The 14,323-nt window shown below is 38.7% G+C and overlaps 1 protein-coding gene across 1 annotated transcript in view; it reads left to right on the plus strand.

The window, feature by feature from the left end:
* The window catches only part of TMBIM4 (transmembrane BAX inhibitor motif containing 4), a 572,035-nt gene extending 558,317 nt beyond the window's left edge, over positions 1–13,718 (plus strand). Inside the window, exon 5 of the mRNA XM_044088052.1 lies at positions 12,844–13,718. Within this exon, the coding sequence (XP_043943987.1) occupies positions 12,844–13,050 (207 nt within the window). The 3' untranslated portion in view covers positions 13,051–13,718. The remainder of the gene's footprint in view (positions 1–12,843) is intronic.
* Positions 13,719–14,323: the final 605 nt, after the last annotated feature.

Genomic DNA, 14,323 nt, shown 5'->3' on the forward strand with positions numbered 1-14,323 from the left:
AGCATGGCAGATAATGTAGTCATACAAAACATGCCCCTCACTAAAGTGGTGATGGATGTCATTTTGGAAGCCAGAAGACCTAGTACTAGAAAATCCTATGCTGGAAAATGGAAGAGATTCTGTGCTTGGAACCAGGCACAAGGAATTGACACAGCTGTACCAAATATTCCTCAGATTTTGCAATACTTGACTGAGATGCTGAACAAAGGCCTATCTTTTTCATCCATAAAGATTCATGCTTTTGCCATTTCAGCTCATTACAATACAGAGCCACCACTCTTTTCTCATCCTTTATTAAGGCAATACCTCCGATGGGCCAAAAATTTAAGGCCTCCAAGGAGATTACCAACACCTGCATGGGACCTCAACTATGTGTTGGAAAAACTCACCCTACCTCCTTTTGAGCCAGCCGCTACAGCTGATATAAAGTTTTTATCTTGGAAAACAGCTCTGCTTCTAGCAATAACGTCTGAAGACGAGTCTCAGAGCTACAGGCACTCATGGCTATGGAACCTTTTACCATTTTTTAACCAGACAGGGTTTCTCTAAGGACAAACCCGACATTTATGCCTAAGGTAGTGTCCAGTGTGGCCCTTAACCAAGCTATTCATCTGCCAACCTTTTATCCAAACCCACAGAATAAGGGGGAGAGAATTCTGCATTCTTTGGACATACACAGGCAGCTACGCTTCTATTTAAACAGAACCAAAGCTTTCAGAAGGACAGAGCAATTACAAGAGGCATATGCTGCAGGATCTCAAGGAAAGGCTATCTCAAAGCAGACAATTTCAAAGTGGATAGGCCACTGCATTTGTTTCTGCTATTCACAACATGGCAAGCCAGTACCTAAGGGCATTAGACCACATTCAACTAGAGCAGCAGCCACTTCAGCAGCCTTCCTCAGGGGAGTACCAACCAAAGACATTTTAGAGGCTGCTTCTTGGACCTCAGTGCACACCTTCACAAAACACTATCACTTACCACTTTACTCTAAATCCAGGGCAGGCATTGCCACTGCAGTTCTGCAGGGCCTTATAGCCGCTCCTAATGCTGTTTAGCATCAGCCTCCCAACCTTAGCTTTGGGATTCAACCCAAGTGTAATGACTGCAACAGTGAAACACGAAGAACATAGTACAGTTGTGTACACTTACCATAAATGTAAATGTTAGAGTGTATTCACTGTTGCAGTCCAGGTTACCCACCCGCCATCCCCCATCTCTTTGTTGTAACTTATCTGTACTTCTCTATTCTATACAACCTATGTGGTGTATTTGCTTGTGGATGAAGGCAAAATATATACTTTGGTGCATGCATATTTTATTGACATATGTTTAGCCTACCCTTTTGGGGGCACCTGACATCTGGGGCAAGAAAAACTAAAGAAAATGGCGTCGGCTGCATCTTTTATACCCCTGGCGCACTGACGTCAGGGAAGAGCCGACAGCAACCGACGCCGGACCTAGACTTTGGAATTCAGGCCGACTGAGGGTAGCCTGCCAGCAGGATAACCCAAGTGTAATGACTGCAACAGTGAATACACTCGAACATCTACATTTATGATAAGTGTACACAACTGTACTTTTCTACTAGTTGAAAAACACACCTCTAAGTTATGAAACAGGCCCTGGGGTTCATGGTCACATTTTGAAGTAGTAAATCATGCAAAATTAAGATTCAGACAAATTCATCTGGCATTTTTGTGTCCTTTCTCCAAAAAGCTAAAAGGTGAAAGGGTGAAAAACGAGCACTTAGCTGTGATTTGCGCTGATAGGTTTTATATGAGCATGCTTGAGTGGAGAGGACAGCATTCCGTTATTATTTTCTGTATTCACAGCATCTTTTGGATGTATGGTCAGCAGACTAGGACAACTGGTAGACATGGAAGATGCAAGCAGGGCTCTTGCCCACTGCAGACCACTGTTGTTTGTGCTCCTGTTCAGTCATTCATATGGATATTTTGCTAATTGTTCTTGACTGCTAAGGACTGTTCATTAACATACATGCTAATGGCAGATCTAGTTGACCAACTTCTCCCATGGGTGGGAGCTCACTCTCTTCATTTTGTGTTATGCAGAAAAGATATGTTTGAGGAAGTGTGCTTGTGTGTGGTGAAGTCCACTCCCTAAAATGCCATTACATCTCTTCAAAAGATACACATTTGACTGTTATATGTACATATAATATGCTATGGTTGCTAAGCAACACACTGTTACTTTTTCCTTGGATGTAAGGCTGTAGATTGTTGTACTGTCCATCTGCAGTTGGCCAACCATAAATCACAGCTTCTGTTCCACAGTATAGTCCACAATTCACATATTAATGAATCACAGACTGAATCGTGAAAACCCATTTGTATATCAGCTGTGCACCTGGAGGAGTGCAACTGCGCAGTTTGATTATCACAATGCTGCATTGTGCACAGTTCCATTTATGAACTCAGCGGAGTTTTGGTATATGGCTTGGACTGTGCACCAGCCCTTCTTGACTGCATGCAGTATTTATAAGTGTCACATAGACTAAGACTGTAGGACTGTTTTGTGACTTGCCAGTTAGAGATTTCTTATAAGAAGCCATCTTTTTTGTGCAGGAAATGCTGCCGCTGCAAAATTAGCTTCACCTTTCAGTGTTGTCAGCTGGTTTTGCATCTCAGCCTGAGCTACAGTCTATGAAACCTTTTCAAATTTAAACAGATTGTGGGACTGCTGCTAGTTTTTTTTTTTTTTTTTTTTTTGGAGGGGGGCAGATATGGTAGCCAGGATTAAGTGGGGAAGCTCTGTAACATGTACCCATTTGACAGCTGGAGTGCCTCTGTCCTTGGGTTTGAGATGTATTTCAGATGGTGGAATTTAGTGAGGTCATGGAATTGACTACACATTTAAAATCCTTAACCCTAGTCCTACAATGCTTATTAAAGTCTAGCATGCAAGTTATAGATCTGCTAATTTTCCTTAATTATCTGATCATCCTGGAGTCTGCAGCTTTTTCCATCTTTTTTATAGGAATTGATGATCCCAAGTCTCAATACTCCATCTTTGGATCTTAAAAAGATTACACTATTGCACATTCTCTAGTGATTTATTAGTAACCTCTTGAAAATGTGTATAATGAGCTTAGATTTCTTTTAGAAATTCATGACCTGTCTAACATAACACTTCACAGCACAAAGGCAGTCCTAATAGTGTGCAGTGGCCTTTATATGATGGATGAGGGTAATTATTCTGTCCTGGTCCTTCTTGATTTCCGAGCAGCCTTTCTTGCTGTGGACCATGGCTTCCTTTTACAGGGTTTTGTAGTCTGTCCTTGGGCTTTCATCTACTGTCTTAGATTGGTTTATTTCCTATATCTGTCTGTATGATTCTAGAACCGTGGCCTGTGATATATATTCCTGACAGAGTTGCTGTCTGTAATGTGGAATTCACTTTGCTTTTCATTTTGGATACTTTGTTGTTTGCATTACATATGCTAGCATTAACAGCAGTCACATTAAGAATTAGAGAAAGGTGTCACAGCTATACTGATAATACATAATGATATTTAGCCATCAGTTTGGAGCAATTGACTGTTTTACCATTGCTTGAGACTTATTTGGGCTCCATTGTCATCTGCACTTGAAAGAAAAAAACTGAAATTTAACCTCTTAAAAGTAAAAAGATGGTGCCATGTGCTATCCATTATTCCTCTATTTCTTCTGGTTATTGTTCCGCTGTTGTTTATGTTGGAAAAAGACTGGTGTTGCTGGTTTAAAGTGCTTACTCTTGGGGAGTTCTCAGTGGCCATCTGACGTTTAGAGGTGGGAAAGCTAGAGGCGGATCAAGCCTGACTATAAGCTCGGCTCTGGCTCATGAACCAGCAGGTTAAAGAGCTAAGCCACAATTGTAAGTTTTTTTTTCAGGAACAACATGTAGAAATGACTACCTTGTTGTTATAGTTATTTCCTTTTCCTTTTAATTTCCTCACCATCAAGCATCAGAGATGTGCACAGAACTGGGCAGCTTTTTTGGGGGGGAGGGGGTGTGGAGCCATCTTGTACATGAAAGTACAAGGTCATCATGTAATCACTGGTTACAATAAAAAGTGTTATGACTTGTTGGGGGCAGTGCATGTGTTTACCACTCACAAGCTGAAACAGCAAAACGTTAATATAGTTCTTGCATTTGTCATTATTCTCAGTGAGAAATTAGTATACAGAAAGGAGCTGTGATTTTGGGGGCAAAGGGCAGTTGTTGAAATGGTTTATTGGAGGGCAGTATCTGTCAAAGAGCAGAGTTTGCCAGTATTATTTTATTTTGTAGCAATTTTACAGAAGTGGGTGTACCTTCTCTGAAAGGGTACAGTCCACTGGGACATTGTATTTATTTTGTACCCAAACATTTTTTTAACAATACCATTTATTTTTATTTCCTGTTGCTGTGGGCTCCCTTAAGGGAACATAAATATTGTTTCTTGCATAAAACTAACAAATTTTGACATTCACAAAGCTTTAGTTGTTGCATTTAGGCAGTGTATCTAGCTTTTACCTTGGGGCTGTTTGACCATTTTTTGGAAAGTGTGGCAACGCTAATGTGCATTAAATCATCATTAAGACCACAAGATGAAAAATGTAATTTCTTTCTACTACCCAGGAGTATATCCCTTTTCCTGTATACAGAGTGCTGTACTTCTGTGTTTTGCTTATTATAATCTTTCCTGTTTTTCATTGTCAGTAGATCTTCAGCTTGGCTGGGCATGGCAAAGGGGGAGGCTAGATGTAAGCTGTTAGGAAGTGTGATCAACATACTGTCAGCATTCATTCATTTCAGTGAATGCTGGCAATGCAAATGTCTATTTTGCTGTAATCATAGATTTTTATTAAATATTTTTCCCTGAATTTCTAGATATAGTTATTTTTAACTGAGCTACTGTTCTCATTGCCTGCTCTGGCTCGGCTTTTAGTGGGTTCTAAGAGCCAAGACAGACCTTTGGCTTGGCTCTTCTTCAAAAATCCCAGGCTTGCCCACCTTTACTGGCATTTTATAAACAGGTTTCAGTTTTTGGCTAAACCATCATGTTTTCATCTTAAGAATATAACTCTAAATAATCCGCTTTGATCATGCAGTGGTATATTCCCAGCTGAATTATTGCAGCATCCTTTGCCTAAGACTAGCAGATGCAGAATTTTGGCTACTCCATCTGGTAGAGAACTTCACAGCTAGCTTGCTTACTGAATACCTCATGGTGTGAGCATATTGCACCTGTTTTCAGAGTCTATGCTGTCAAGTACTCATGTAATGAATTCATTTATTACTAACAAAATTAACATTACATTATTTGGGTCCTACCTAGCTTGAGGAGCTCGAGTTCCCTTAAGACCAGTCTGTGCTTCTGTTCAGCTGGTAAGAAGCTGCTGGTGGTTCCTAAGGTGCTGTTAGAAATATCTGGATGTTGTCTGTTACTTGCCAGACTTTGACTTTCAAGAATTCACTGTTTTACCAGGTTTGTTTGAGACCATTACTGGGTTGTTTTAGTGGGGTCCCTAAAGGCCTACCATCTAACTTGAATGCTGTAATGTTACTTATGAGTGTATCCATTTTGATCGTATTCAAGTCTGTATTATTTTAATGTAGTTATTTTGGTTTAACTGTGTTTATTGTAATGTGTTGTTTTAATTACTGTGACATCTGAGGAGTGTTTAGTTGGTAAGCACACCAAGTAAAGCTGTTGTTGAATTTGAAATCCTCTCCTTTTTTTGAGAATTTGAAGATTCGAAGATGATTTTCATGTAAATACTCTAATCCATTACATACATGCTGCAACTACACAAATAGTAGCATGTCTTACAGTCATACCCAGTTTCTCAATTCATTTTACAGACTGTCCCAGCCATTAGGTGAACAAATTCTGTATTTCGTATTGTGACACAACTGTTCACCTTATGAAGTCAAGTTGGTCCTCAGTAGTGGCATTGTTTAGATTTACAACTGTTTTAGGAGGCAGGGAAGATAACGGAAACTTTTGTTTTTGCAGAATTTGTTAAATTTTAATTCAGTTCCACTTATGTTGAACGCATGCATTTCCTCATGTCATTACTGTTGTAATTGAGCAAATATTGTTTATTTCTATGTCATTTGATTGAATAAAACTGACAGTATAAGATTATGTGGACCAATTTTTCATGCATTGAAGCTGGTGTTCCTGATGATTTACTAAACTATTACTGTAGTTGCTAATAACAATAATGGGTTGTAAACTATTCTGTGCTCTGTGATTAGTTTTATTTTATAGTAAAAATAGTCAACTTAGTTGTATTACAAGGAAACACAGTTGCTAACCTCGACGTCTGTTTCAGAATGTGTTAAGTGAGTGCTTTTTGTCAGTATTCTACATGTCAGGTGAGTGCTAATTGCCAGTATTCTGAATGTGTCAGGTGGGTGCTGACTGCCGGTATTCAGAATTTAATGAACTTCCACGAACATGGCAAACCATTACAGCAAAAACCAAAATACTATCTCAGTTTATTCCAAGTACTTCATCTGGTACCTCGGCCACTCGCCTTCTCAGGATAAAGATCAGGATCCTGAGAAGGTGATAATTCTGAATGTGTCAGGCGAGTGCTGACTGCTTGTATTCTGAATGTGTCATGTGAGTGCTGACCGCCAGTATTCCGAATGTGTCAGTTGACTCCCGGCTGCCAGTATTCCGATTGTGTTAGGTGAGTGCTGTCTGTCAGTATTCAGAATGTGTCTGGTGACTGCTGACTGGCAGAATTCAGAATATGTCAGGTGAGCGCTGACTGCCAGTATTCAGAACATGTCAGGTGAGTGCTGACTGCCAGGATTCAGAATGTGTCAGGTGAGTGCTGACTGCCAGTATTCAGAAAGTGTCAGGTGAGTTCTGACTGCCAGGATTCTGAATGTGTCAGGTTAGTGCTGTCTGCCAGTATTCTGAATGTGTCAGACGAGTGCTGACTGCCAGTGTTCAGAATGTGATAATTGAGTGCTAACTGCTAGTGTTCAGAATGTGTCAGGTGAGTGCTGACTGCCAGTGTTCAGAACATGTCAGGTGAGTGCTGACTGCCAGTGTTCAGAACGTGTCAGGTGAGTGCTGACTGCCAGTGTTCAGAACGTGTCAAGTGAGTGCTGACTGCCAGTGTTCAGAACGTGTCAGGTGAGTGCTGACTGCCAGTATTCTGAATGTGCCAGTTGAGTGCTGTCAGTGTTCAGAATGTGCCAGTTGAGTGCTGTCAGTGTTCAGAATGTGCCAGTTGAGTGCTGACTGCCAGTGTTCAGAAAGTGTCAGGTGAGTGCTGACTTCCAGTATTCAGAATATGTTGGATGGGTGCTTACTGTCAGTTTTCAGAATGTGTGAGGTGAGTGCTGAATGCCAGTATTCTGAATGTGTTAGGTGAGTGCTGGCTGCCAGTCATTTTGTTTAAATTCAGTAAATCACAGTAAATCAGTAGTACTGAAACCACACTGAGAACCAGTGCTAAGTATTGTTAATAAGTGGCTTCTGGTAGTCCAGGTTTTGATTCCTTCAGCCTTTTTTTGCCCACAGTGTAACTCTCAGTAAGTCATTTAACCAGACAGTGCTCTGTGTCAATTATTAATTGGTCTAGGCCCCTTCATGTTCTCAAGGATCACGTGTTATAACTACATGTGAATCTGTGAAACCACTGCCAGATTAATAAGGAGGTTAATGTTGCTTTGAAAGTCACAGTAAAGTTTTTAACTCCAGGGTAGGTGATCGGCTTCTGTACTGAAAGCAGAGATGAGTCTTTTCTGATAGCAATACGTCTGAAAAAAGAAAAAAAAAACTTGGCAAACCTGTAAATAATATAGAAGCAACCTTGTGCAGAGTTTATCCTCCCAAGTTTGGTAACATAATAAACAAATATTTCAGTTTAGTTACACTTAGTCACTACTTGTATTTTTGAACATTAATATGACCAGTCAGCTTCTGTTTATGATTGCATGGTTATATGATCATCTTTTGGGACAGTCACAATAACAGTGAATCATAATGTTTGGGTTATAGCCCACCGACTTTGTCTTCTGCCTTGAAATTTTAAAGCAGCAGTTTCCTTCCATGTACTGTAGATATTAGTGTAAGTCTTGTCTGACATACTTAAGTGTATACCCTCCTTATATATCCCACATTGCTATACATTCTTTTCAGTTCTTAGCATTTTGAGTGTTGCATATCTTTTATTTACTTGAAGAGAATTGAAATATTAGTGGCTGTTTGTTATCAACAGAGATGTGCACTTACAATATTTTTGATCTTTATCTATGAATAAATAGGTCAACAGATGTAGACAAACGTCCCCTGAAAACTTTCACATGGCCTTTTCTGTTTAAATCCTGATCACATTGACAATTTTGAACATTATGAAAAGTTGAAACAGGCTACTTAAAATCATAATCAAAATGTTTTCTAACCAAGAAAAAAAAAACTAATATTTGGGAAAAATTAGAAAATAATTTGTTAAGCCTATGGAGTTTTAAATGTTGAGTCAAAAAAGGACAAACTGTATCAGGAAGAAAAACTCATTACCTGCAGAATTTGGGTCTTTTTCTGCGATGTCTTCACCTGCAAATGCTAGCACATCTATGTTAATGATTGCTGAAATCAGTGAGTATAAATCAAAAAGCTATAGCTGGCTTTGTTGCCTCAGCTAAATTTTGAATAGGGTCCTTCAGTGGTACTGGCAAAGCCCCAGGATTTATTTTTCTCTAGATGGTACTGGAATTTCAAGAACCTCAGTTGAAGAGCTCCATTATGACAAGCCTGAACTCTTGCATCCATCTAAGGCACCCTCTGCGCAAACCCTTCATATGAGGTAGATTACAAAAAGATGCCAGAGGTGATACATTACTCCTCTGCTGAGAAATGTTCCATATTTATGCCAGCATTTCATGATAACTGATGTAAGTTGGAGTGTAGGGTTGAACAATCAACACTTTTGTCAGTACCCAAGGCCCTTCACAAATCCAAAAGACACGTATCCTATTTCTCTTTTGTCTGATGAGAGTGTATGCAGTTTTAAATTTTAACAAATCTCCCATCATAACTTTATTTTTGAACCATGGAAATTCATCTCGACAATCTCCAGGTTTTCTTGCCAGTATATCCCTTTTTAACAAGACTGCTAGTTGTATTGGAGAACATTTTAATTGGACTGCATTAAAGTCTTCTTCCCTTAAGAGGAGATTGTCTGAGTTGCTTAATTTTCTAGATCTTTTGGGAGAATTCCTGTACTTTTCAAAAGGTTTCAAGATTTACGGAACATAAATTCAGGTAATCCTGATTCATAACTACCAGCCCACAGATCAGCTTATTCTTTATAAAAGTTTAGCAAAGATAAACCTCATCTTTATTACAATATAAAATTAGACCCTGCAGTTTTATATTCTACACGTTTTGAGGCACCCAGAACATTTTCAATTCCTAGAGGTACTTTAGCTTTTACTAGGGAAGATAGTTCATGGACAGATATAGTAAGAGAGTTTATACCTTTTTGTCTCAGCACTAGCAACTTAAACTACTTGGCTGTTATATTGTTTTTTAGAATTCTTTTTTGAGACAGAAGATGGAATGTAAAAATTTCTTAAATTCTAAAAATTAATAAAATAATTCCAACAATGGAATCTGCTGAGACAGTAGATCTTTGAGCACTAAGACACACAGTTGATGCAGCTAAAGCAAACACCAGAGCTGCTGTAGTCAGGATTGGCTAGCACATAAACATTTACCTGAGAACATGCCGTGGTCTACTGTTGTAGTGATACGTCTCAGAGAATAATGTACAGCCATAGGTGCATTTCCCAGAGCTACCCACCCACAATTCCCTTGTTACTTGTTTGGGAAATTTAACTTCCAAATGTTTTGTTGCAAGCAAGTTTTTTATACATTACTTTATACAGTACTACATTGGTGGACATACAACTACAATTGTAAGTCTGTTCCTTTGACATACTTTGTCACTGTGGATTTATTTTTTATTTATTTTTTTTTAACTCTTATGTATACATATTCCTCAAGTGAAGTGGAAGGATCAGGATGCTGAGACACCTTTTCTATTATATTATGGTTTAACTAATATCTAATTTCTGGGATATTGGTGATGGGTTTGGAAGAGGAATAAGGGGAAAATTCAGGTTTTTGGGTAGCATGTTTTACTGACTTCAGGCAGTGAATACAGCGATCATGATGACTGCTGCTTGTGAGAGCGGGGAAGATTAACCGTTATTTTTGGGTGACATCTTACCAAAGGGATGGCACTGACCAGTATATGCAGTTACTTTCAGGTGCCAGTAATCATGACAATGAAAGTTGCCTGTAAGAAGTAGTAAGTTACACTTTTAACTCCATTTGAAAGGTGCCGCTTCAGCTATGGAGAACCTGTTCACTTTGCTGATTCGTTTCATTGATAACGATTGTAAAAGCAACAGTCATGTGTCCAGTTCAGACAAGGGCGCTCCCTGTAAAGAGGACATTTCCCCTTATTCCTCCTAGTATGTGGCACACAATGTGACCCCAAACTGTTTCACACTTTACAGTACCCATCTTCCATTAACAGAGATACTTTTGCAGAAAACATTGTACAGCATGCCACCTAGCAAAGCTGGTTGCGATAATACTTAAGTACCCTAATTTATAGAAATCTCTTTTAGTCCTAGGTCATTATTTACTTATTAGTAGATACAGACAAAACATGTTTCTCAGACTTTAGTTTTACTCTATCAGATATGATTCTGCTCCTGTATGCAACTTGTCGATTTTATAAACAGTTTTAAATGTTTTTATTATCATTGAGGCATATTTATTATGATATGCATGTGTACATTTGTGCACATATGTGTTTATAATATATTTTCAGCAGTCATTACTTACCTTCTCATAAATGTGAATCTTTTATGTTTGATATTTGGTACTTTTTCTTTTCTGGGTTAGTGGCTAGACCTAAAAGGGCCCCAGTGATTATTATAGCAATAACCCACGCCTGGGTGTGGGTAATGCGGGATTTACCCACGGTTGGTGTGGTTTGGTCCTGAGGGCGAACAAAGACAACCGTGGGTAAATCCCGCATTACACACACCCAGGCGTGGGTTATTGCTATTATACTATGACATTATTTAAGAAAAGAAATAATTACTTTTCTTAAATAATGGCATTGTATAATGCCTCTTTGCTGCCCTTCCGCAGCTGTCTGGTATCCGCGGCAGTTCTGATGTACTGCGCATGCCTACGCAGTACATCAGAGCTGTGGCCAAAAGCAACGGTGAAAGCAAGATCTCAGTTGCTTTTTACTGTTTCGCTATGTTAAATGGGTTTAACATAGCGAGACAGCTTTAAAATAAGCAACGGAGATCTCCGTTGCTTATTTTAAAGCTGTCTCGCTATGTTAAACCCATTTAACATAGTGAGACAGGTTTAAAAAAAAGCAACGGAGAAAGCAAGATCTCTGTAAAAAAGCAACGGAGATCTCCGTTGCTTTTTTTAAACCTGTGTCGCTATGTTAAACTCTTTTAACATAGCGAGACAGTGTTTTAAAAGAGACTTATACTAATGGAAAAGTCCGGCGACGGACCTTTTTCCATTAGTATAAGTCGATTTACAACGTGCACGCTGGCCAATCAGCATGCACGTTTTGGAATATTAATGGGGGGGGGGGTCATGGTATAATAGCCTAGAACACACCTATGAACCTATTAACTAGTGTTATATTTAAATTCAGTTATATCTTGCACATGATATCAGAGTTTTAGATTTTATTTGCAAAGTTATATGTGTTTTTAGTTACATGTGTGTAGGGCTGTTTGCCTATGTTCTTCCTTGTCAGCGAGCTCTACCACAAAGAAATAGAGAAACAGCACCAGTGCTGAATATGTAATAGAACCACATGCATAAATACAGCAACACAATGTAGTGTGATATCTTTGTTGATACCTCCAAGCAGTTACAGTCAGGAACAGACACAGGTTGGCGAGCTGTAACCGGGTCTATATTAGTACAGCGAAGTACGAAAGAGTGAATACCAGTTGGGCGATACTAACTGTGCGAATATCGCAAATTTAGAATCCGAACAATAAAAAAACTAAAACACGAAAACTGTCATTAAGTGTTTTATGCAGGGGTCAAGCCCCCCACACCCCTGCTGTTTAAATATACCAACTCCGAGATCGCACTACATTGAAGTAAAGGGAAGAATTCCTTACGGCGATCTCTGTTCACTCTTGCGATGTTTGCGATATTCGCACAGTTGGTGTCGCGCAACTGGTATTCGCTCTTTTCGTACTTTGCTGTACTAATATAGACCCACTGTAACATATATATTTTGATGTACTGACAAGGTAAGTACTACTCAAATATCTGCTATAATTCTGTTTACGCTTATGCACAAACTGTACATACAGGTTCATAAGTGTTTACTAGGCTAATGACCACAAGTGCCTTTTTAAGCCTAGCCATGCATCCCAAATCTCTGACTAGTTCTGCTACCCTTGATAAATGTAAGCAGGGGCTTGAGAGATGTAACATTTACAAGCCAGGGCCTGGGAGATGAACCATTTACAGATTCTCTGTGTCCGTTAGAGACATAGGTGCCAAACCAGGGATGAATTTCCTGTTCCCCATCCAATTTTCCAAGTTACACTTGAAATGGGTTAGGGAGGATCTCTACTTCACATGGATGGGGAACCTGTTCCAGAGATGGAGTTAATCTCTGGGATACATAACTGTCTCTCCAGCAGATCACTTAATGTGTTTATTGTTTAATCATTTAAGTGATGCAATTTACAAACTTTGTATTGCAACTAAAAGAAAAATTCCATCTGTTGATTTATTTATTTTTTATCTTACAGCTGTTTTTCTACAGTGACACATTGGAACTTGTGTTTTCAGCAGCTGGAGCAGTGTTGTTCTGTGGCTTTATCATCTATGATACACACCAGCTGATGCACAAATTGTCTCCAGAAGAATACATACTTGCTTCAATTAACCTTTATTTGGATATTATTAATCTGTTCTTATATCTTCTTCGCTTTTTAGAAGCATTTAACAAAAAATAAAGCAAGAATAAAAATATTTTCTTTCAAGTAAGAAGTACTATAGGAAATTAATTAATGTATGTTAATCATATTCTTTATCTGCATTTTAATGTATAAAAATCTGTATAATAAGTTGAGAGTAATGGAGAAAATTAATTCATGTTTGTTTGACGTGTGTTACTGTCTTCTACTTTTACAATTGGGGCAAATGGTAAAGTCTGTTGCAGAGGTGTAGCTAGAAAATTCCATTTTGTACTCTCATACTTTTTTTACTGCCCTCCTACCAAACTGGCATTTAAAGAAAAAATAGACACATCTTTCAAAGTGTTGCCCCCCCCCCCACACACACAGTTAATAAATGTGCACATCATTTTCAGCAGTTTCTTAAAAAAACTATTAAAGATATTTTTAGATTAGCAATCTTCTGTATAAGCAAGATATGCACCTGTTATTATAGGCATTCCTTTAGACAACTGTAGATATATAGCCTGAAAAAGCTACAATATGTTTGAGCGATGTAAAGAAAAACTATAGTCTGTAGAGTACAAAGAGTATGCATGGTTACACCCTTGGTCTGTCATAATCCGTTTGTAAACTTGTAGTTTACATTTTGTTATTTTTGATTAATTGCACAGATTATTACAGAATTATTTTAAATAAATGTATGTGCAAGTAATATAGTTTGCAAACCTTTGGTGATAGTCAGTTTGTCTTCCTCAGAGGTAAATTAATGGAGTTCTAAGAATTAAGCACTTTCTATGTGACTGCTACCATGTGAAATCATTTGGGAATAAGTAGTAAAAAGTCACTAAAGGTGACCTTGCCAGTAAATCTGTCTGTGATACAAGCCTGTGGTATATGTTTAAGAGAGCTTTGCCTACTGTCTGTAACAGCAAACTGTATTGGAGAGAAGCACTACCAGTAGATAAGAAGCAGCAGTTATTTTTGTTTTCAGGTAGTTGGTTAGACCACATCTGAGCTATTATGTGCTGGACTGGAGACCCTGTGTATGCAAAGTTTGTATTTATTCCTGCAGACGTATCAAGAGAAACTGAAGAAGCTATTACTTGGTTGAAAGATGGGAGCTGTGGGACATGACCGAGGCATGTAAGTACATCAGATGAATTAGTAAAGCTGAGTAGGCAAGCCATCTCTTTTGAGATAGAGAGATGAAGCCCTGACAACATTCCTGGTGGCCCAAGTTTGATTTAGAAATTCTGGTACCTATTGGAGCTAGCATAGGGCGAGGAAGGGTGATGTTACTTTGCCAGCTTGCCACTCTTTAGAGGAAGGT

The sequence above is a fragment of the Protopterus annectens genome, chromosome 11.part0 (assembly GCF_019279795.1).
Source record: "Protopterus annectens isolate FY-2018-M chromosome 11.part0, PAN1.0, whole genome shotgun sequence".
NCBI lineage: Eukaryota > Metazoa > Chordata > Ceratodontiformes > Protopteridae > Protopterus > Protopterus annectens.